This window comes from Alosa alosa, chromosome 8 (genome assembly GCF_017589495.1).
Source record: "Alosa alosa isolate M-15738 ecotype Scorff River chromosome 8, AALO_Geno_1.1, whole genome shotgun sequence".
Classification (NCBI taxonomy): Eukaryota; Metazoa; Chordata; class Actinopteri; order Clupeiformes; family Clupeidae; genus Alosa; species Alosa alosa.
In genome coordinates, this window is record NC_063196.1 from 4,608,669 (window position 1) to 4,634,036 (window position 25,368).

At 44.2% G+C, this 25,368-nt stretch overlaps 2 protein-coding genes across 3 annotated transcripts in view; one reads left to right on the forward strand and one right to left on the reverse strand.

The window, feature by feature from the left end:
• The window catches only part of chga (chromogranin A), a 10,411-nt gene extending 9,140 nt beyond the window's left edge, over positions 1-1,271 (forward strand). Inside the window, exons 7-8 of the mRNA XM_048249630.1 lie at positions 1-198; positions 330-1,271. The exon at positions 1-198 is cut by the window's left edge and continues 272 nt beyond it. Coding sequence (XP_048105587.1) covers positions 1-198; positions 330-413 — 282 coding nt within the window. The 3' untranslated portion in view covers positions 414-1,271. The remainder of the gene's footprint in view (positions 199-329) is intronic.
• A 1,621-nt stretch (positions 1,272-2,892) lies between these two features.
• itpk1a (inositol-tetrakisphosphate 1-kinase a) lies at positions 2,893-25,170 on the reverse strand. Of its 2 annotated transcripts, XM_048249982.1 has the most exons (11): positions 24,715-25,170; positions 24,440-24,611; positions 21,236-21,260; positions 16,829-16,954; positions 15,972-16,089; positions 11,576-11,674; positions 10,134-10,174; positions 8,320-8,485; positions 6,669-6,736; positions 6,252-6,414; positions 2,893-3,888 (listed from the first exon to the last, which is right to left on the reverse strand). In XM_048249982.1, exons 2-11 carry the CDS (start codon positions 24,532-24,534, stop codon positions 3,623-3,625), a joined length of 1,167 nt encoding a protein of 388 aa, XP_048105939.1. In that variant the 5' UTR covers positions 24,535-24,611; positions 24,715-25,170; the 3' UTR covers positions 2,893-3,622. The 2 variants fall into 2 exon arrangements, with proteins under 2 accessions (XP_048105939.1, XP_048105940.1); XM_048249983.1 differs by lacking the exons at positions 21,236-21,260; positions 24,440-24,611; positions 24,715-25,170 and adding an exon at positions 19,887-20,153.
• Positions 25,171-25,368: the final 198 nt, after the last annotated feature.

The following is a 25,368-nucleotide window of genomic DNA, read 5'->3' on the forward strand; positions in this document are numbered from 1 at the left end:
CAGGAGGAGGAGGGGAGGAGGTCCAGCGAGTACAAGCAGCTCCAGGAGGTGCCCCACCACTCAAAGGAGGCGTCCACAGAAGAGGAGGCCATGCCCGGGTCCCAGCGCAGCCCCGAGGAGAGGGAGCTCCGCATGATGGCCAAGAGAGAGCCGGACGACAGGAGAGACGAGGAGGGAAGCGCCACCAGGAAGACCGAGGTAATCACGTCATAAGTCGAGTTTGCTTACCATGAAGAAAGTATGAGCAAATATTGCCACAGGTTTGTGGTAGGAATGTAAAAATCTCACACTCTTTGTCTACCTGTCTGTCTCTCCATGTTGTTTTCCAGGACCCTGAGATCGAGAGTTTGGCTGCCATCGAGTCCGAGCTGGAGAACGTGGCTCAGAAGCTTCACGAGCTGCGGCGTGGCTGAGCGGCTCTCCCTCCCCGGGGCTGACCTTCCTCGCCACCCTCCTCTTCCTCCTTCACCAGTTAGCTGCCCTGCACTTAGACGCGTGGTGCGTTCATGGCAAGGCAGAGGCCCCACCCGCACCTCCTTCCCACCCCCCACGGTTTGGGCCTCCATCCGCTTTCTGTTGGAGAGAGTGACCGCTACACCCGACCCCTCCTTTCTCTTCTCTCTCTCCTGCTAGTTTCCATCGAAAAGGACGAATCTTGATAGAAGCCCCAGCTGTCTGAAAATAAGGACTTCTGACCCTTCTGCTCCTGCTCTCGTATCTGCTTAACGCTCGACAAACGGTTCGCTCGCTCTCTCGCTCGCTTCGCCCGAAAAGTACCTGAGCACTGCGTGACATCTCTGTGACAACATGATAAATCAGTCTGTATTAATGTTGTAATGCAATCCAGAGCTAACTACTTGGGGATAGTATGAGTTTGTGTATATGCAAATATATAGAAAACAAACAATCTTATGTCGGTCTTTCTAAAGAAACAATGTTATTCTGAACCTATTGGTCTCAGAAGCTCCTGACAAATGCAATAATTGATCATTTTTCGTAGATTTAAAGAAAAAGGAAAATTAACACTTGTATTTACTATCTGTATGGAATTTAGCTAAGAAAACCAATAAATACGAAAGAGTTAAAAAAAAAAGTTTGTGGATTTAATAAGTCACTCTCCTTACTCTCGCTGATCCATCCATCATCTGTTAAAGGGATATTCCACCATTTGGGGAAATCCACTTGTTTTCCACCTCCCCTTGAGTTCAACAAGAGAGTATTTCCCCAAATGGTGGAATATCCCTTTAAGCAGAATATTACTAAATGACCAAATGATGGCAGGCTATCTGCTCCATCCATGCACTGACTTGAGTGATCGTACACCCTTATTCTAACTCCTGGGCCAGGAACTCCCCAGGTGGCTGACAGTTACAACATGACCAGAGCAGCTCACCTCTGACCCTGTGATGTCTACCACTGCTCTATGTGACCTGGGTCAGGTGTAGCTCTCGTACCTGCTGTGAGGTGAGGGACCTTCAGAGGGCTCTGACCATCCCCATCTGCTAAATCATGTGTTTCTCTCTCTCTCTCACACACCCACACACAAAGCCCTGCATTAATGAATATACTGAGGGAGCTTCAGAAGACACGACTCTCTCTCTCTCTTTGCAGCCTCCACTGCAGACAATCTGAAAGAATGTGGGCTCACTCTAGCATACAGATTCTGCCATGGCAAAGATGACTCACACACATCCCACAGAGCAAGAACCCCCACCCCAATCATCATCATCATCATCATCATCATCATCATCATCACACATTCTTGTGCTTCTTTATTTTTTCCCCTGTTTCCTCATACTTGAATCATAAAATGTCCAATTAGTTTTGCTCCAACAAAATGTGCAAAGAACAAAACTTCACCACATATCCTATGTGCAACACGCAGGCATAGTGTGTATACAGTGCATAGAGAGAGACCTGTCAGAGCCAACGCTCTCCAGTCCGACTGCAATGGCTGTTCTACAGTAGTTGTCATGGTTACGTGTGAAGAGTACATTATTCCACAAAGTGGTAGGAGAGAGGTGGCCATCAGACGGCTAACTCGTGCTCTTTTTTTCCCTTTTCTGCACGGATACCTTTGTTCAGGTCAAGTTCGTGGATACCTTTGTTTGTTCTGTCGGTGTCTGTCAGGTATGCAGTGGAGCACCTGGCTCTAAGACAGACATGGCCCTTCTCTGGGGTGGGAGAGACAAAGCGGAGCCAGATCTGGGCCACATCAGGGCCAGATGTATTACAGAGTCCATTGCTATGGGTGATGTGTCTTGCTATACAGACACAAAGTCTCCAACACGTGCTCGTCATGTTGTTCATCCTGTTCATGTCATTACAATGTCAGTTCAGTTCAGTTAGAATCGCAGTTGTGGGAAAAAATGAGAATGAATGCCTACACATTGTGTCTCTGATCTGGTCACCAACCACTAAAAAGAACAGCTGTATATGTACTGTATATACTGTGAGCTTTACAGTGAACTACAACATACTTATGCATAAGTTAATCAAACATAATGCAATATTTACAAATAAGTACAAAATAATCAATAGAGAAACTCTTTCACACATCAAACCCAATCCCCATACCACCAAATATTCTGTTATTCACCATCTGATTGGAAGGCATTACTGTAAATATAATTGTTCTAAATTATGATATTTAGTAATAAAGTAAGGAATAAAACATCTTGTTAAGGCATTAGGTGCCCCATCTGATCCTTATTTGCTCCCCATATATATATATATATATACATAATATATGAAGACTTTGGTTCCAAAACGCTATATCTCCATTTTTAAAAACATTCATTAAGTCATGTTATTTAATTGTGTATTTCAGGTAATATCATACCTGGAAAACAAAATGTGAATAAATGATTTATGATTTATGATTTTGAAATGGAGGATATGGTGTTTTGGAACCAAACTCAGATGCAAAACCCTCTAAATCCGTCTGACCACTTTTCTTTTAAACCAGCATTTTTTATCAGGCTCCTATAGGTTTTTGCCTCCAAATCAATCAGACCAGGAAGAGTGGTATTTAGCGGGTTTTGAAGCGAAATGATTTGATTCATGTATGCTATGTGTGGAGAGCATTCACTCACCATCTTTATCTCATTTTTGACGGAGGTGGTGTTTAGAGGCTTTTGCATCTGAACTCTTTATATATATATATATATATATTGGAGATTCAAGGACACAAGAGTGCAAAATACACATCATACAGTCAAGTACTCACACTTGAAAACAGTTCATGTAATCCAGTACTAGAATTCAACTCTTCATTCCCGAAACTCCTTTTCTTATCTCTTAATGTCTAACACAGTCCTGCAGATGGTTGCACAGTAAGTACCTCACTCATTGCCAACCTTTTAAGCTGCAGTTAGAATCATGAAAGAAACCTATTGGCACAGACAGACAGGCGGCCATGGAGTCTTTGTCAGAAGGCATCGACTGGTCAATCAATATGGGTTGATCTTCCGTCACTTTGTAAACCATTAACCATAGACAAGGCCTTGGTTTTCAAGAAGTAGACACACTTTCACACACACACACACACACACACACACACACACACACACACCACTCACTCACTTACTCATACAGTATACAGACACACACGTTTTTGCGGTCACTGGGACGAGGCCTTTGTTGCTAAAGATGAGGGCGCACAGTGTTTCTTGAACGTCGCCGACACGTCCGCGTTGCATCCCACCATGCGGGGCTTGGTGCAGGCCGGTGTCTCCACAGCGGGAGGGTTGCCCTGTCCTTGTCCCTGGACACCTCCCGCCCGGGCATGCGCCCGCGGGACGACCCCGCCCGTGGAGGCCTTGGCCTGCAGCGCGCTCGTCACGAGGCTCAGGAGGTCGTCGAAGAACTCCGGAACCCCCTCGTAACCTTGGAGACGGGGAGACAGAAGGGTTCAGCAGTGAGGATACAGAGACGGACCCTGGAGGCTCATTTGTTTGGCTGATGGGAGATTATGAAAACAATTTGGACCGCCTCTGCCACACAATTTCCTGGGGGAACGATTGCAATCGAGGGCTATTCTAGGGGACCCTGTTCTTGGCAGTGGCAATTATTTATTTAGAACCTATTTGTGCACAGGCAGTGACCGCAGGCTTCCACATGTTCCTAATTTCTTGGAGGAGCTGCTGCTGTGCTTTCTCTGTACTCTCAACAGCCCTTTCACATCATCAATATATGGGCTGAGTTGGGGATAATAGACCATTACACTGAGCAGCACGGCCACTGAGCTCTGATAGACAGATAGATAGGAATGGATAAATGGCAGCAGAGTTCACACACACACACACACACACACACACACACACACACACACACACACAGGGGAACCAACACACTGGAGATAGAACTATGATAACGTAATTTGTTGCTTTACTCTTTCACTCTCATGGGACATTTTCCCACGCCATTCAGGACTGGCAAAGAACACATACACACACAAAGCAAGAGATAGAGAGAGAGAGAGAGAGATAGAGAGAGAGAGAGAGAGAGAGAGAGCACATAACACCTAGAGCACATAACATCACCAGGGCAACATGGAGACTGGAGAATAGTCATCACCATGCTCTCCAGGCACTACATAAACAGTGTCATGCTAAGGGTGCTAACAGGCTACACAAAAACAGTTGAACTTCGAGCACAGCACGTGACTTCTCAAGACTTATCTTTCTGTCTTATGACTTTTTAATCTCTGTTTCCATTAAGTAATTGGAGTTGTGAAAAACACAACACAACAAGTTTCCAGAAATCCTTTCTCAGATAAACTTTGCCATGATTACCATAATTTCACGGAGGTCAAGCTATCAAAACATAAACAACACTTGATTGCCAGTTGAGCAAAGGCCTTAGCAAACGCTATGGATCAATCTCATGCCGGCAAAATGAGTCCTCAAAAACATTACATCATCTGTTGTCAACATCCAATGCTGTGCTTCCATACTGACACCATGTGGTCTGGAGTTGTCACCTGAGTTCCTATACTGTCACCATGTGGTCTGGAGTTATCACCTGAGTTCCTATGACACCATGTGGACTGAGGTTAACATCTATACTGAGTTCCTATACTGACAGGTGTCCTGCTGGTGGAGGGAGGTGAAGAACACATATGGATGATGGGTCTTTAGATGCTGTACACTTTAACATTTATTTATTTAGCAGACGCTTTTACCCAAAGTGGCTTATGTATCGTAAACGTGCTAATTACCAACCATTTCGTTCGAAAATCCTAACACAACAATGTTTTTTTATACATTTTTTAATTATTACCGGGGCTTTTACTGCCTGAAATATCCGATTTTCTTTACCACACTCAGAGTTTAGTGCTGGGCTGGTGGGTACTTATTCCCAACCTTTCTCACTGCACATCAACGGTTAGCCCGAGAATTCTCGTCGTCGCAATTTAAAATTCCACTGGAGCTCCAAGCGGATTTGTACACGCTGCCTTACAACACTGTTTACAGCTCTTCAAGTCACGGTAAAATGTAATTTTTGGTACATAGCTAATTTAGATAAACTTATGGTGTGGGTGCTTGCGTTTCTTTAGGAATCCGCCATCTTGGTTTGTATAGAAATGAATATTAAGTGACGCATACACGTAAGAGGTTGGACATACGGGATGGTTGGTAATATATGACGTTCCTATACATATTATATTACGAGGCCATTGTCCCCAGAGCAAATAGGGGTTAAGTGTCTTGCTGAAGGGCACAATGGTGGAATATGGGAATTGAACCCACAACTTTTCAGGCTACTGCATGCTAGCCCAGCTCCTTAGCCACTACGCTACCACCGCCACCCCTGCACCCACAACATTAGCCTTGGTAAATCAGAAACTATTACGTTTTTTTATGCTCAGATACGAGCCTCAGCTAACCTATAAACAGGAAAAATGCTGGAAAAATATACCGATTAAGGATCACCTGTCGCCTATCCTTCTCTGTGCAGAGAGCTTCTTCTTCCTGCCTCTCAGTGATACCAGCCCCATTTCACTGTCTATACCTTATTAGTACTCGAGTGCTTGAGCACCCGGCGACTACATGCATGTGCTTAGTTTAAGTGTGCAAATGAAGATGGAGAACACTTTCTCTGTACTTCTGCTTTGACGACTGGGAGTGGTCCTTGGTAAGGAGCCCAGTCACACAGTAGGCTACAGCGCATGAAGTTGAGTCCCCCAAGGCAAGCCATGCCCAAAGAAGCGAAGAGGCAGAGCCTTTGTGAACAGCACAGGCACTCACCTGGGAATGCATTGATGTCGATGACAGCATGTTGGCCAGTCTGGTTGTCGATGATGATGTCAATCCCAAACAGGGATATTCCCAGGGTCTGTCGCAGGCATCTGCAGATCATCTGAATGATGTCGTCACTTGGCACTTGGGACTGCCCTTCCAGATTTTCCCTCTAGAAGGTGAATAAACACACACACACACACACACACACACACACACACACACACACACACACACACACACACACACACACACACCATTCAATGACAAAACTGATGTGGGGGGAAAATGATAGCATAGCATCTTATAAGGAAATGGGTCTGCCAGGCCTTGATCTGCAGTGGAACTGTTCCAGAATCAGCCCGCTAAGTCGGCGAGAACAACAACATTAGTCTCAGATCTTCAACGAGAGTGGCTCAGACTTACAGAGGTCAGGTCGGACGAAGACTCCGGCTTGGAGACATTGTGGCTGTTGAAGGATATGGCTCTTCTGTCTGAGAGAGAGAGAGAGAGAGAGAGAGAGAGAGAGAGAGAGAGAGAAGAGAAAGAAAGAAAGAAAGAAAGAAAGAAAGAAAGAAAGAGAGAGAGAGAGAGAGAGAGAGAGAAAGAAAGAAAGAAAGAAAGAAAGAGAGAGAGAGAGAGAGAGAGAGAGGTCACACAAGAACAAAGATCTGGGCTTCCTGTGTCAGTTCAACATAAGTACCAGTAGGCTACCAGCTTTGTCACAATTCACATTCTCTAGAGAAGGATGCAGTTCCCGACTTGCTGATAATGATTTGCTATATACCAGCTATGCCTTTCCTAATCCCTGTATGGTTAGTGAAAGGTTTGATAAACGTACAATATTATGTCAATCGAATACAAATCTATTTGACTACAAGTGTATCTGCCAGTGGATGTATTCATCTCACTTGCTCTGCACAACATTGGTTTCCAGCTCTTTTTATTCGAGCTGTTTTTAGACCACCAGCTCTTTTTATTTTAGCTGTTTTTACACCACCAGTCCCTCTCACTCTGTCAGTGCAGTCCATTCATTTGGCCAGAGGGGGGCAAAATTTCCCACATAAACACAGGAAAAAAGGTGGCCTTGATTTAGATCGTCGCTATGGAGACTGTTGTGACTCACAGGCTCTCACTGGAACCAGTGTCCGTGAAGTTCAACAAGAAGTCCTGTACTCTAAACTAATCGTCTGTTGAGAGAGGAGATAGCGAACAGTTTACAAATGAGCTCCGGAATCCCATGAATACTTGCTGCGCTTTGCATGTGGGCCAGAATCATTAAATCTTCAGACGGTTCATAAATAGCCAGTTTGACAAAAAAAATCTTAAAAAGGAAAGGTTCAGCCACAGTTGGATGTAGGATGAAGATGGCGTGAATGCCACATAAATTCTGTCAACAACATTTTCCTGCCACCCTCTGAAAGGCCAGTTTGGAAAGTTGCTACGGTGATGTCAGGCCATTTCGTGGCACGGCTTCCAAAAGCATAGCGCCTGTGATTTAGCAGTTGTTGAACTGGTGCTAAACTTCTGCATTCAGACATGCTGAAGTGATTTCGGCCACATCATTTGGAAAAAGCCAACACCAGAGGAACGTGACAACAACCTCACACAAAGTTGAATGCCAGCAATTTGCCCTCAAAGAATGTGAGATAGAGGAGTTGTACAAATATGGCAAATAGTGTTGTCCCACACTATCCTTAAGAGCTTAAAGAGGAACTTGAGTACTGTCCAAAGCCTGGTGGGCAACTAGAGGTAAATATAAGGTCAGGCTCAGGTGACTAATTAGTATATAGGGATGGGTGCACACCAGTGCGTCACCAGGCTAAACAACGTCATAAACAGGACGAGGAACATGTAATGACCAATCGATAGCATGACTATTGGTAACTCCAGAGGTGAATCACAGAGAGGAAGTGTAAAACAAGTGGTAATCACCTCTGAGCACATTTGCGCACGTCGAAGACATGTGTCATCGACGAGCTGTCCCTATTGTTGGGAAGCACGCGAAACCCCCCACATGCGTGTTGACACAGGCAGGACACAGGCGCGGGAGCATGTCACGGCCTTAAGGCCTCACCTGTTGGGCCGGTGGGAAAGTTCCGGAGTGACGGCCTCTCGACCACGCTGTAGGCCTCGCCGACCACAAACACCTTGTAGAGCACAGCGTTGTGGTTGATGAAGCTCTGGATGACGCAGGGAGGCTTGATGTTCTTCAGGTCCTCCTCGCTGAAGATGATGGCCATCTGAGTAGAACACATGAATCACTTTTACTATTCCCGTTATCTATTAACTATTAACTTTCATACTCTTTATAACCTAACTTGCTTTAAGCTGTGTATCAATAGTTTTGTTAACTGGTGGTAAAGTTTGCTAAGGAAAGAAAAGTTGTGCCTCACCCACAGTGCCTTAAAAGTTGCGCTCAAAATGTTGAAGATGGTATGTGTGTGGATTTATTAAAAACAATTTGTTACTATGCCCCTAACACCACTAGTGGGCTTGTTGGGCCCCTTAAAAAAATTATGTTTTAAATTAAATTCTTTTAACTTCTAACTTCTCTTGAAGTGCATCAGGCACAACAAATGTGTTGGCCTTTAGATGCGGGCTTGTTGTCCATGCTTGGAATTCATCTGCAAGATTATGGGCAGATTCAGATTCAGGTCTCATCAGCTATTCAGGTGGTCTTTGGAAATCACACTGGAAACCAGCTACATGACACCCAGAGGATCTTTTGTGTCCATATTAAAGGTACAGTACAGTCAGCGATGGCGCAGGAGGTCACATGTGTTTCCAGTTTTCGGAGCCTGGGCAACCCACGGAGACCGGAGACCGTTTTTTTTTTTACAGTGTACTCACAGGCTGGGCAACTAGCAAATAGTGAGGAGATGATTGCTGAATGTGACAAATGGGCTTGAAATCGCGTATGATCGCTGACCTTTAAATATGAGGCCTATATACTCCGCCTGTCTTTATTGGTCTGTTGAAGTGCATGGACATACTGTCGCCATAAAGGTTTATGACAGAGCTGTTCTGAAGAGAGCTCAGGTCTCTCTGCTTGCTAATCAGGCCCATCAGTGGGTGGCACCGCGGTTACGTCCATCCCTAAAGATCAACAGCGCCAAGAGCTTTTCGTATAAGTTTATACTTTTCGTACCACCCATCTAAGGAGACAACTTATCTTTGTGAAGTGACCCTCCACCCTTTTCTCAGAAGATCACTACAGAATAAGAGGGAATTCCTGGTAAAGCACTCCTTAAGGCTACCCTTAGAAAGGGAAGTATCCTCTGACTGGCCGCTCGAGAGGGGGAGTGTTCAGTGCGGCCATTGTACTATCTGACGTAGCCCCTTGTGCCCCATTGCTCAAACTACACTATCACAACCAGAGCAAACAGAGGGGAGGCCTTCCCAGGAACTCAAGATTTATAGAAGGGAACACGCTATGCTGCATACATGCACTCAGGAGTTTCAATGCATTACGCAACCACGTCGGAGGGATGGGAACGAGAGCACATTGCGATGTAAAGGCAGAAAGAAAATGAATGAAATGAAGAAGAATGAAGAAATGCAGAGCTAAATAGAGGGCAGAGAAAAACAAACACAAAAGACAAGAGAATAACTCATTTATTTCTACCCTCCAAGTAAATGAATTATTTATAGGATGTTAAAAAGAGTCATTTTTTGAGGACAGTCTCAGTTGAAACTTGAAAAGAGGAAGAGAGAAAGGAGTGGGAATAAAGGAGTGGGAAGAAAGGAGTGGGAAGAAAGGAGTGGGAATAAAGGAGTGGGAAGAAAGGAAGAAACTGTGAAAGGAGAGTCAGTGTTTATAAACAGACTTGAATAGACGACATGTCAGAGACAGTCAGGTCAGCTGGTGTGTGTCCAGTAGTCACTGACCTCATGAGAGTTGGTGCCATGTGCCACCTGGGTCTTACAGACTGGGGAAGAAGCACAAGACATGAGTGTGAATCAACCTGCAGCCACAGCAACAACATATACATAAACAACAGATGAAAAATATAAACATTTCATGTTTAAACATTACCGCTAAACCACTTTTCTATTTATGTCATCGCTAAACTATCAAGTTTGACCACAAGCGAGAGCGTGAGTGTGAGTGTGTGTGTGTGTGTGTGTCTGTGTGTGTGTGAGAGTGTGTAAGTGTGAGTGTGATGTATTAGTGTGTGTGTGAGCGAGTCTGAGCGTGATGTGTGAGTGTGTGTGTGTGTGTGAGTCTGAGTGTGATGTATGAGTGGTGTGTGTGTGTGTGTGTGTGTGTGTCTGAGCGTGATGTATGAGTGTGGGTGTGAGTGTGTGTAGCCCCTTTTAGACATACACTGGAATCCAGATGACATGACATGATCCAGATGTCACGCGAATGGGCTGTATGTATGAACACAATTGTCATCATCTGGACCTTACCCTACCTGGTCAATAGTACTAAATCTGGACCTTACCCTACCTGGTCAATAGTAGTAAATCTGGACCTTACCCTACCTGGTCAATAGTACTAAATCTGGACCTTACCCTACCTGGTCAATAGTAGTAAATCCGGATGTTACACGGGGGAACGTATGTCTGAAGGGTAAGAGGTGGGTGATGCACACCTACAAAGGGGTGGTGACGTCTCTTTTGTGTGCCTGGGTGGCGTGAAACTGCAATTCTGGCAATTCTGGTAGTTTGAGGTGTTAATGCATGTGCCACCAGACTTCAAAACGAACTCATACGAAAATGACTCCTCCACTGTTTATCATCAAAGTTCTCTAGAACATCTGTCCAGAACATTCCACCGCTAGGTCTCTCACGCCTCCATATGGTTCTCTCGAAGAACGGCAGCGCTTCTCCTCTTCTGGAGAAGTCTTCTAGCAAGGGAAGCTGCCACTTTGTGTCTTCTCCGATTTGCTTGAATTTCGCACTCTCCTTTCTATGTAGTAAACAAACGTTGTGACAACAGCCGTAACTATTGTGCGTCATACTCCTGCCCTCCGGCCAGCTCCTCCCGGACAATGTCCGTCCGTGAGGGTCATGTGTGAAGTCCGCATGAGATCCGGGCCCAATTACCAGGGCATTGTCCAAAGGTGATGTCGGCTTGTGTGTGTGAGAGTGTGTGTGTGTGTGAGTGTGAGTGTGAGCATGATGTATGAGTGTGTATGAGAGTGTGTATGTGTGTGTGTGTGTGTGTGTGTGTGTGTGTGTGTGTGAGTGTGAATGTGAGCATGATGTTTAAGTGTGTGTGTGTGTGTGTGTGTGTGTGTGTGTGTGTGTGTGTGTGTGTGTGTGAGTATGAATGTGAGCGTGATGCATGAGTGTGTGTGTGAGTGTGTGTGTAAGTGGCTTACTGAAGGGGAAGGTGATGCCATGCTGCTGAAGCTGACCCAGCGTTTCTCGGCCACACTCATTCCTCACCACCAGGAACGGAGGGGAGCAGATCCGGTCATCTGAGGAGCACAGAAGAGGAGCTCAGACTGTGTGTGTGTGTGTGTGTGTGTGTGTGTGTGTGTGTGTACTGTATGTACTCCTCACATACCACCTCAAGCATGGGATGTGTCTATTTGCAGACACACACACACACACACATCCACAGGCTTGTGAAAAAGCCTCCTCATAGTCACACAGAGGCTTATGGCGTGCTGCATGGGTTATTAGCGGCTCCCTCAGGGACCATGATAGCTGCCTACAGTACAGATAAAAAAATCTTACAGCAGCCCAGCAAATTAGCCCTGCTGGGGAACCTTACAAGCAGTAAATCTTCTGCTGCTGTCAGACAATTTCTCTGTCTGTCTCTCCCGTGTGTGGTGCAGTTTTCATGAAGACTCCCCCACACATTCTCCCTCGAACTGGGGCTCTCCTGCGCCGCTCTGCACTCACTCTCTCTTCCTGTTCTGTCTAGCTTCTCTCATATGCTCTCTTCCTGCTTGCTCTTTTTGCAATCTCTATTCCTGTCTCTCTCTCTCTCTCTCTCTCTCTCTCTCTCTCTCTCTCGCTGGGTCCTTGGGGTCTCCTGTGAAGTGTCAGAGTGTGTGTTTGCTCACGGTAACCCTGACTCCACATGTTTTGAAAAGCCAGGGAGAAATGTAGCATGGCCTCTGCATGGCAGGGACATCATGGCCATTCTTTCATCCCCCCCCCACACACCCAACACTCTTCTTCCTTCCCAGTCCCTCCATCTCAGTGCAGTAGTCCCCACACACACACACACACACACACACACACACACACACACACACACACACACACACACACGCTCACACCACTACCCACCCACAATCCCTAAACCAGACTATATGGAGCCTCCAGAGACGCACAAGGCCACTGTTACAAGAACATACTGTATGTGCTATGTGCCTCTTCTTATGCATTCTCTCCCTCTATATATGTCCCTCCTCTCTCTCTCTCTCTCTCTCTCTCTGTCTCTCTCTCTCTCTGTCTCTCTCTCTCTCTCTCTCTCCCTTTCCCTCTCTCTCTCTCTCTCTCTCTCTGTCTCTCTCTCCTTTCCCTTTTTTCCCTCTCTCTCTCTCTCTCTCTCTCTCTCTCTCTCTCTCCCTTTCCCTCTCTCTCTCTCTCTCTCTGTCTCTCTCTTTCTCAGTGTCTCTCACTTTTTCTTCTTCTTCTTTTTCTTCTCGGAGTTCACCTCTGTCAAGCACACTCACACATACACACTCACACATACCGGTACATACACACACACACACACACATGCGGGCATGCACGCTCCCTCCTCACTCTCTCGGTCTCGGACATGTCCATATGCACAGACACATATTGTATACACTCTTTCATCGGCTCCAGCGGCGTGAACTCAAAGTGCTGCGCCGCGGTCCCATTTTGGCATGCATAGTAGATTCCTTTGTGTGAATAACATGAAGAAAAGCCAATGTATATCTAACATGAGTTAAATATTAAACATGGTGTCACAAGCTGAAAGGCAGACCTAAAACAGGCCCCAATTAATCTCTTTAAATCAGACTACAAGCCTTACTCACAGTCTCACTGAGTGCATATTATTACCTAATATCCTTGGCATTGTGCGACTTGGTTGCTGGTGTCAACAAGACAATATTATTCTTTCGTCCATGGAAACATAGGAAAGCTATGGATGTGCCTGTATATTTTCTCTCCCACTATTATCAGAGGGTCTTAGTGTACCGTAGTTAATTGAATCTTGGAATCCTAATGAAAACAAATCTATTTATGGGCTTGTCTCTCACAGAAGATCAAGGCAAGCTCGGGTGTAATGATTTTTTTTTCTCTAATGCTGTTTGTGTAGCGTGTAGCTCAGATGTGGTTATCCACTTCACAACAGCTACATTACGGAAATGAGCCCGTCTGTGAGTCCACCATCGTAGTGCTGTCATGATCATGTCAAGTGGAACGAACTGGCGCTAACTAGCCAATAAAGTCTGAAAAACGCAAACAGGCAGGGAGAAACTGAACCCATGAACCAAAGGCGCGTTTATCCCTCTCTGCCCTCAGACTGCAAAGGATAGCTTTTCATTCTTTGTGACTGGTAATAAATAACATTGAAACTATTTAAAACACTGAAGTTTAATTAAATCTTATTATGGTCATCAGTTCACCTTAAATATGCCAGATTATATTAGATATTACATGTATTTAAAATTGCGTAAACTATGCAACTGGAGATCGTGCCAGCTATCACAGCTCTGGCATACAGATGACATCTTGTCGATGAAAGTCAGGATCAAAGGGCATTGCCATAGTGCCGTGACTAACAACATGCACCATTCATCCAAAACTCGGTCAATGACAGAGCGCCGCGATAGTGTAGATTTTACACTGGCTGATACATGAGGGAGCTGTCGCTCTATCTGAAAACAAACAAACGGTGCTTGTGTAACGAAAGCGCCAGCCCAAGCAACGTTATCTCCAGTGACTCCCCCGAGGCCACCGCACTCAATACAACTCTCCCTGCTGCTTTCAGCTAAGTCATTGTGGTTGCCTGGAGAATGACAGAGACTGAGCAATGGAGAGAGAGAGAGAAGAGAGGAATAGAGAGAGTTAGAAAGAGGAGAGGCAATTAGAAAGAGAGAGAGAAGAGAGAAGGAGAGAGGGAGAGAGTTAAAGAGAGAAGAGAGAGAGAGAAGAGGGAGAGAGAGTTACAGAGAGAAGAGAGGGAGAGAGGGGGGGTTAAAGAGAGAAGAGGGAGAGAGCATTAGAAAGAGAGAGAAAAAGTATGAGGGATAGACCATAAGAGAAAGAGTTAAAGAGAGAAAAGAGAGGGAGAGTTGGAGATGGAGAGAGAATGAGTCAGAGAGAGGAGAGACAGAGAGGGAGAGAGAAAGAGAATACAAAGAATATCCCCTGGCATGCTAAATTCTAAACAGAGTGCTCTGTAAAACCCTGAGAGATCCCGAGCCAAAGAACACCACTGTTGACCTAATGCCACTTTGTGCTGTCCCATCTCCCTGACATGGGCATGCCCTGGGATAGAGACAGCAAGAGAGGCAGCGGGACCTGGGCAAGCTAGCCTAGCGCTAATGGCTAGCCCTGATCTTAGCCAGAGCTGGGCCGGCACTGTTTCACGGTGAGCTGCTCTCTGTGTAGCAGCGTGGTGACAGCCCATCCTGTCGCTGAGACACACAACACCGGTGATGAGAGTCTCCACACCTAAGCTTTTGGCACCAGGACTCCAAACAGTGCTAAGCCATTAGCAGCCATTACAATGCACAGAGTAGGCAAACTGCTTATGCTTTTTCCTGCTGGCGAGTAACAACTTCGTAAACCCGGCATAGCAGAAGGCCTGTGTAAGCATACTTACAGGCAAAGGTTAGTCATCACAGTCAACCCACAAAGGGACTAATAAAAACATCTGCACTGCACTTTGTAACTGTGAATAAGACAGACTGTAAACTGAATACTAGCACATTCTAACATGAAGAGGGTAGTGTGATGACTACCCATTTAACCAACTCCAGCACGTACACAAACACTCACACACATACACACACACACACACAGACACACACACATATAGGTACAAACACAGGCATTGCTGAACATATGGCCAGGAATGCCAAGTCCTTTCAGCTGACATGCCATGTAAGCCGGACTGCATCAGATGACACAAAGCGCGGAGGCCGTGCCTCTGTTGAGCCTCACTCTGGTGACCTGCACGCTGTGGGGGCAGAGAGGGGACGTCCAGGGAGGTTCACGCGGGTTTAAGAGCACGGGTCGCCCAGACTCACAAGCACACGTGTCCGCCGAGCGGGAATGTCGGCCCCCTCTTCCTGCTCAGAACGCCGGGAATGCGGAGCCGGAGCGGAGCGAGGGCCACACAAAGAACAAGCAAGTCGGCAGTTTTCACACGTAAGCCTCCATCGTCTCCACACACAAAAACACACACCCACATACACACATACGCACTCACACACTATTTGGTAAGCTTTCCACTTCCCCAGCGGAAAAAGCTCAAAGCTCATTGAGGCTTCTGACACTGCAGGGCCAACAAAGGAATTACGGAAGGGGAGTCTGACACACACACACACACACACACACACACACACACACACACACACACACACGCACACACACACACACACACACTCATGCCCACTGCAAACAAAAATACACTGTTGATTTCAAGGCGAAATATAAAATATTCTTTTTACATAAAATTGACCTGTTTGTGTGTTTCTATGTGAATGTTTGTGAACATACATAGAGCACATGTGTGTATGTTTGGTGTGCAGCTGTAGCACATGCATGCTAGCCCACCTTGCATTAAGTCCTCAATTTTGTGGATCAGCTGATAGGACTTGGCACGGTCCAGCAGGGTACGAATAGCAGGCATCGGGTCCAGGACCACAGTCTCTGGGTGGGCGTCTATGTAATCCTGCAGACCAGAGCAGAAACTAGCAGGTCAACCCAAACAGAACTTTAGATGATCATTGACCGAGGTTTCCTGTGTTCTTAGTGGTAAAAGACATGCTGAGATCATAGACACTTAGACAGTATAAAATAGCGCTGAGATATCATCGACCAATTATAGCCACACAAGGGTACATAAAAGAGTATACGATCTGCATTAATAGCTCACGACTCAATGTTTGATACTTCAGCAGTGCTACCAATTTCATACCAAAACTAAGATGCTGGGTGGCATTCAAAATACAATATTCCAAATCTTTTCAAATAAATATCTGAAATATTCTGATCACAATCACACACCTAACAATATAGGGCATGTCTTAGGGCTGCAACAATTAAGCAATTAATTGATTCGCTGTCAACTATTAAATTAATCACCAACTATTTTGGTAATTGTTAATCTCAATCTCAATCGAAACCTAAATACCTTTGGCAAGTAAACAAAGACAAAGCAATCGAGGACATATTCTTGGATGGCCATCTACAATTTCTCACAATTTTCTCACAATTTAATCAACAATTCGATTAATCAAGAAAATGATCAACAGATTAATCGACTATGAAAAATCGTTAGTTACAGCCCTAATACCAAAAAGACTCCTTTTTGCCTGGAGGGGCCCCAATCTTAAATAAAGGGCTTTTAATAATTGGATCCTTGTCTCCATGTAAGTGTGCCTGAAGTCAGCTGGGCAGCCTTGGTTCACCTGAACACTCTGCACCAGTAGCTGGGCCTGTGTGTCTCTCTGGTCTGCCTCCAGGATGTGGTCAGTCAGCTTGTGGATGATCATGTCCAGCGGGCCCTGCTCCTCCAGAGGTCGACTCAGATCCAGCTAGATATAAAATGTCAGAGGTCATCTTAACAGTCCACACAGTGGTCAGAAATGCACATAAAGAACTGTAGCTAACTGCATTAGCAAGACCCTGGAGAGATGAATGAGAGTGCCTCATGAGGCTTCATCAGGTTTTTCAGGTTTGTTTATCTTTTCATTGTGTTTTTTGAAAAGCTTTGACAACAAAGCCCTTCAAAACAAAGCATCTCTCTAATGGTTCCATGATATAATGGAACAACCTACTTTCTGCCAGACAGACAAGTCATGCCTAGTTACACACAAACTGACACAAGAGAAAGAGATCTTATTATTACTACTTGTATTGTATTAATGCTTTGGCAATAATATAGTATGTTCAGTCATGACTCATGCCAATAAAGCTTTTTTGAATTTGATCCATATGACCCACTCAGAGATCCATATGACCCACTCTTGTGCAGACTTTACTGCAGTCTCCACAGTAGGGGACCTCAACGTTCACTTGGACCCTTAGGGGGAGTTACAGAAAGTGCACAAGATCCTCTGGGTGCAGCCCTACTAGGCCGAGCACTTTATTTTCAACAGACAGGGGCCAAGAAGTTCCCCGTCAAGTACAAGTCCATATGGACAGAGCATATGAAACATCTGGGCGGGCGGCGATAGAGGAAGGGGGGCAGAGGACATAGCCGGGGGAACATGGAATTATGTAATCCGCCATGACCGCAGTGAGGGGCAACTCCAAAGCCGGTACCAAATATAGGAGAAGAAATGACGGGCTGCAGACCCTCCAAGATGTGTGTGTGTGTGTGTGTGTGTGTGTGTGTGTATGTGTGTGTGTGTATGTGTGTGTGTGGTAGGAGGAGAATAGGTCCTTGGGGACTGTTCCCTAAAAGGCCTTCATCAGATGCAGGAGGAATGTCTGGAAATAAGTGCTCAACCCCTCTCAAAATGCTGCTAAGATGAATTAGGGGAACACAGGAGAGGAATTAGCCTGAGAGAGACTAGCTCTCAATTAAGTCCACAAGACAGGTCAAAAGGTTACATGACAGCTCTAAATGGTCTCTGTTTGGGCTCAGCGGGTGACATGAGTGAAATCAGTCATGTATGGTCTTCTTGTCTACTGAGCCCGTCTTCAATGGGTTTGATGATAAACAGGGGGAACAGGATAATAATCTCCTCCTCACAACACAGTACAGGATTAACTTCCTATATGAAATGTCTTTTCCTTTATTAGATTATTGCATAAATTGAATTAACATTTAACATTAGCATTTAATTTAACAAAATACATAAATATATTGGCTCCAGAGAATCCAGTAATTTTGGTTACACAAATTGTGTATAAAAAAAACAAAAAAAAAACATTACCTCTAGAAACAAGGATTAGTGGTGTCCTTGGCTCATGTAATATTGATGGAAACAGAGTACTCAACATCAATAATGCATTATGGGTAATTGGTAGTGATGCTACAGTGTTGCTATCTGATGATTGATATCCTGTGGTGCAAAGCATTTGACAAGAGCTAGACAAAAACACATGAAAATACATGAGACATCGGTTTGGCTCAACTGAACTGTGATGCTTCAAGGACAGTTAAATCCTTCAGTTAGCATCATTCCATTTCGCTATATTTTGTCAACAATGTATAAGACAGAGATAGCATTATCTGTACCACCAGGACATACACAAACCAAACTTCAAGACTAATAACCTTGACGGGCCTCATGAGAACAAGTCAACAAATCTGAAAAGCCAAGCCAAACGCATGAAGGCTAACTTGCTCAACGTGTGTGATAGCTAAAAGGGCATTAATCCAAGAAAAGTCAGGGATTAGAGAGTCAAAAGAGAGGCTTGTAGTGGAGTGATAGAGACATCCATTACGTAGGTGGTATTCTCCTCCGAGCACATTGACGCGACACACGACACTCCCTGCATACCGCATTGATGATGTAATTCTCGTCATGCACCGCGTATCACAGCCTTTACAGACTTTACTAGTGCAATCACTATAAAATAAATTAACTACATAGCTGTGATAAGTGTGTGTAGTGTGCTGAGGGTGATTCATGAGAGTGGTTCAATAACTGCTATCAGTATCTCGATACTAATTATACCAACTAATGATTTCTTTTAGTGATTCACTCAAAGACACAAAAACAGGCTTTTTCTACTGACCAGGTTGAGTCACTGCACAATGTTAAGTCCTTGCCCTGATTGATCAACTAACTGATCATTTACAAGAGATTTATTAGGTCTTGTGATAGCAAGTGACTTATGGGCGAAGACAGGGTGTAGCTAACTGGCTCACAGCCAAGGAACACAAAAGCTTTGTCAAAGTCCATTTCATTCTTTGGCTTTAGGCTTGGTTTTGTTCCATGACCTGTCCAATACTGTGAGGCGCGGGAAGAGGAGAATAGGATCTTGCCGAGTCAGGGCCTTTATCAGGTGCGGCCGTCTGTCTGACAGATAGTGGGAGGGACCTTGGCCTATGCTGTGCCTTTCCTTGCCATTCTCAACCCACAACACTCATAACCTTCATGCCCATCACCAAAAAAACAATGTGTGGTGTGTTTGTCCAACAAAACCCCTTTCTGACTGTCTGACCTGAACGAGGAAGAAGATTCTATGAGTCGGTCAACATTTCCAATGAAGGAATATAAACAAATACAGATGTCAAACTGACCTCATTCTGCCCGAGAAAGGGCTGGTGCTTTTCAAAAGGCATGTTATCAAATATTTTGATTCAGATATTTATCTATGGCCACTTACAGGTAACATCAGAAAAGTATGAGCTCAGTGTCAGTAAACAAACATCGGGCAAACGTTACTAAGTCCTGTGCTTCACAGTTAAACACACCTAAAATATTCACAAATATGTACTTCTTACACAAACAAAATGATAGTGAAACATTTTATAGCCTCATAACCTCATGCAAACAAGCCAGCACTAACCTGCTCCTGCAGGTAATCTCAGAATTCCTGGTTAGCACGCATTTACTAATCATTCACTGTTGGTCCAAGTCCTTCATCTCTAATGTCTTCTGATCTTCCATCTGCCTTAAGGCATGTGACAAAATGACACACTGCTAGTCATAAGCTATTGTGTCGTGACACCCTGTGTGTGTCCAATGATTTTCACAAACAATCCTGTTTCGAAACGGTGGTCAAAACAAGACTCCACTCAACCAATCTTTCTTCAGAGATACTTTCCATGTTAGAATGAAAGTGAAAGAGGTGGATGGAGTTGAACCCATTATCACTGCAATTTGTAATACAGTATATCCCCGTTCAAATTCCTTGTAAGTATACTTGGCCAATAAAAAACTGATAAACGTTTGAAAACATGTACGATCGCTGACTGCACCTTCAACTCTTATCTGTGCCAGCTGTCTTATTGCTGATATTCTGTTGACTTGGCAACTCAGTTAGTTGTTAGTTTTCGAGTAAATCTCCCTACTAAAATGTATTGCATTTAATACACTAGCTGTATTGGTGGTCCTACATACAGGGCTTATGTTAGCGTATATGAGACATTATGTTGTGCAGACTCCTTGGGGAAGCATCATGGAAGGCAGTTTGTCCCTGTCTGAACCTGATGGCTGCCCTGTGCCATCTCCACTCATATGGATAAACCTCACAGCCAGCAGACTATTTGAATTAAACTGTTCTTATCCATCATTTCCCCTTGGAGAAAATGGCTTTTTTTTAATGGTCCATTTTTATTCTTTTTAAATGACCTTTCTGTGACCATGCCATGGCAGTAAAGATCTATTAATGTATGTGAAATGACCAAAAGCACATCTAAAACATTTTCATATTGGTGGACATAGACTTTACCCATCAGTCTGTTATCAAAATGAATCTCGAAAGTTTTCATCTCCTCAATGATCTAACAACTTTCAGTGTTCAAAATGAGCTGGTGACATGAACGGCATAAAATAGGTCGAAAATGAATATGTGTTGTTGTTGTTCTTTTGTGTTTGCATATTTGGTCTCTCTTTCATCTTCCCAATATAAACTATTTGTTGTCAGCTGAGTCTCGATGGAAATAACAGTGTCTTTCAATGACAGTGTCATTTCGTGTTTCATTCATAAAGCTCATCTCCATGTCACACAAAAAGTATATTAAGTACATGTTATGTCACTGTTATTACAAGTAGTTGTGATGCATTATTTTTCAATCAGCCCGGAAGACCACAACAGATTGGCCGACAAGATTAAAACACAATATTAAAAATTCAACTAAGTAAGTCAATAAGTTAGTCAGTAAGTAAATACACAAGTAAGTAAATATAACTTACCTGGATTATTTCAATGCCCCTTTTCCTACAGAAACAAAACAGAAAGAGCATCTTTAAAATGGTGACTATCACATTATCTTTATCAAGAGTCCTTGAGGTCATGACTTTTTGATCAAGACCTTCATGGGATGCAGTTATGAGAAAGAGGTGTTTATTGTCTATCTTAGTGTCTATTCAAACCGATGTTGAAGACTTTTGAAAAGCCACATCACAAGTAATTTTAGATTTCAGAAGAGCTAGAGCTTTACTCTTCCTGTTTCTGAACAGGTCAGAGGAGAAATCTAAAACCACACAGACAAATGCACAAACACACACACACACACACACACACACACACACACACACACACACACACGTGCACTGACCATATAACATTACTATAACAATTCAAACATAGTGTAATATCTGACCATGAGCAGCTATTATTTGTTTTAACTGAAAATTATTTGTTTTAACAGATAGGACAGTGATAAATTCACACCCCCTCTAATGCTTGGTGGAGTCCACAACAGGTATACTCAGTGGTCATGACAGCAGTGGTCTCTCTCTGCGGTGAATGTTGAGACAGGTGCGCTAAAACCCACTGACTAAGTGCAGTTGCAGTGGTTATCCTGCTCATTCTGACACACTTTTACACAAGTTCAGACACACTTTTACACATTCTTCCGCTAGCATTCCTTCATACCTCTGAGGCAGACTGAGAAGAGCTGTGGTATTTGTCAATGGGGTAGCAGTAACCTCAGATGCAGTTCAAAACATCCACTACGCTCACAGCACACAGTGACACTGTTTGGCTGAAACTGTGACTGAATACTAAACTCTCAAACCTGCTCATACACAACACTCTCTCTCACACACACACACACACACACACACACACACACACACACACACACACACACACACACAGTTATGACCTTCAAGGGTACTGATTTACTGAAATATCATCTAATTCATGCACACCCACATAAAAGCACACAGTGACCCACCTACCAACTGAGCACACACTTTGGAATCCCTGGCCTCATCTCTTTGAGAGAACCAAAGGTCAATGTCTACTAGTAATACCTTGAAAACATTAAGACTGCCACAGTAAAGGTGATTCCCCCTCTTTCTTCCTGTGAGATAAGTTATAGCCAAAGACTACCATGACCTGATATATAGGCGTTGGTCTTTCAATGGGCAAACAATTCTTTGTTGCTTTTGTATAGGATGAATGTACATATTGTACTTAAGCTCAGCCAAAAAAAAAAAAACAGATCAGAGGCTTAGACAGTCATTCTATTTTAGTTTAACGTGTTAGACAAGAACCTCTCTCTTATGTGGATTAAACCCTACAGACATGTGAGAGAGACCATTAATCAACTCACTGGACTAAGCCTTGGCCTTAAACAGCAGATTGAGGAATGCCTGAAAACATGTGTACCTCAGTAGAGATGGGTTTTACTAGAGCCACTGACTTGTGGGTGGTGATGTTATGTACAGAATGAACCACTTCTGGTATCATGAATGATCACACCGTGTGGTTGCAAACACTTGCGAGGCGAACGGGCCAAATAAAGAACGCAAACAGTCTTGATCAGATCATTGATCATCTGGGATCAGATCATCTGGGCTGAGTAAGCACACACACACACACACACACACACACACACACACACACACACACACACACACACACACACACACACACACACTAACATCTTTCTCATACAGACAGTTGTGCTTTACAGGGGACCCGTGCAAAACATTGTGTACATTATACTCAAATTACATACCAGTAGGTAACTGAACAGCCAACACTACTACATCAGCCTAGATTACCATTCATTCAAATGACTAAATTACCCTGAATAAATAAGCACTGTGCACATTAGTTTAATAAGGCTCATACATTTCTGAAACTATTTTCCGGTACACTGTAAATAACCTGAGCCTCCTTGACAATACTGCGATGTTGGTTCAAGTTGTGGATGAGCAAAAATATTGTGACATTATTAGACCCTAAAAGGGGAACCCACAGAAAACTAGCTGGGAGGATATGGGCTTGGCTGACAAGTGGCCTGATACAATCAGCTCCAGGTGGTTGTTGTAGTCAGTCACCAGGGGGGAAGTGACACTGCTCTAAGAGGCTCAGTGAGCCAGAAGCCGTTTGTGCTACCTGCTGACAACACAGAGTTGTGCAGGTCAGCCTGCTTTGGGCTCACTGAGGATCTCATCAGCGAAGGCTGTCACAGCCTAGCCCTAGACCAAACTGTGGTTATCTAGCCCCCGCCCACAGAAATGAGCAGCTTCCTTCTAAGAGTCAATGTGTGCATTCAGTTTTCTTTTCCTGCTATTAGAGTTACATAGTATGTGTATCTAGCCATTTCCTTGGTATTGAGATGGACTTGCTGTATTCCTGGGAATGGTGGTTTCAATTGGCCGTGTAAGACAGCTACATAGACTCACACTTCTTGGGAATTGCAGTATTTATTACCTAGGTGGCTCCTTGGAGCTGAACACATAACACTGGTGCCATAAGCACTTTCACATCAATGGATTATTCCACATGACCAAAGTCCAGTTGTTGCAGTCATACACATTGTCTTTGGTGTGTGTCTCTGTCTCCTGTCTTGGTGACTGGAAAGAACCTTGAGGGTGTGAAACCCTTGACTCTACAGGCAAGCTAAATACCACATAGCCAAACAACAGACTATTCCTGTCAGACCCCCTTTTCCACTGAAAGCCCACACTCCATTTGCGCTTTGTTGTTTACATAATAGCCCAACCCCTGGGTCTGTCCAGGGCTAAAGGAACTGGCACCAGCCGCCCATGGTTCATACCTGACACATTCTTTGGGGATGATGACATCAGGAGACCACTGTTCTACACCAACACAGCCCACCCTATGCCTGTCATTCTCCTCTATGATGGAGACCCTCGTGAATGTAGGAGAACATCAGATGGACTTGCAAGAGTGAGATGTGCTCTACTCACTTAGATCATTCAGACCTTATGACAAACAACTTCAATAAGGTTACAATCCCCTGGTTAAGAGATGTAAATGTAAGGCATATCCATGCTATAGCCCACTTTTGACGCTCTCTTGCTCATTACGTGTCTGGGTGTTTAAAAGCCACTGTCCAAACCAGAAAGAAAGACAGCAACATATTTTTTATGACCTAAAAACTCCATGATAAGCAAGAGTTCATGGGACAGTACCTGCACATTTCCACGAATGTCTGGAAGTTCAACTTCTTGATCTTCTTCTCGCTGAGCCAGTAGCCAACGCGTTTACCCTTCAGAAACGTCTGCATCTCCGGATTGTTTAAATATCAACGATGATTTGTCCTCAAGTAGGTTTTGGAGGTCCTATGACATAGGTTCGCTAAACCTAGGGAGGATAATGCAATGCGTACTTTAAGACTTAGGCTACTGGAAAAAATACGTTATAACCTACTCATGTTTGGTCTATTACAGAACAGAGATCCACATACCTGGGTTTCTTTGAAACAATGTTGTCAGAATGTCACCAGACCTTGTTTCGAGCTACTTCATAACTTCAGCCTAACCATGAATAGCCTGTAGCCTGTGCAGGAATTATCAGAAGCCATCCGTGTGTCTGCAGAATTTCTGGTAGGTTGTCAGTTGCTGAGCAGAAGACGTCCTCAACCGCGAGACTTGTGGCGAAACGTCTTCTGTTTTGTTTGAAATCCTCAACTCAGAGACCGAAATAAAGTAACTCTTAGGCTTACGGTGTGATCCGAAAACAGTGCTTTGCGATATGTGACAGACTTTCCACTGCAGAGGCAAGGAGTTATTAAACTAACCGAACGAACACTCCTCTATTTATCACCAGGATATCGCAAAAAGCGATCAATTACTGTGCCACACCATGCTGTGTCCACAGCCTTATTATCCATCCCCTGTACGATAATATCACTTTGGTTGGACACAACGGTGTAGAATGGCAAGACACACCCTCGTGGGGGTGGGTTTAATAAATGACGGCGTGGATTTAATGAAGTGACGAGAAAGTTATTCAAGCGATTGAATCAGATGTAATGGAAATGTATGGTAGCCTACTAAAGGCAATGTTCGTCAATATTTCATGTGAGGTATTGATGCTTTCATCGTCTGAATGTAGCTGT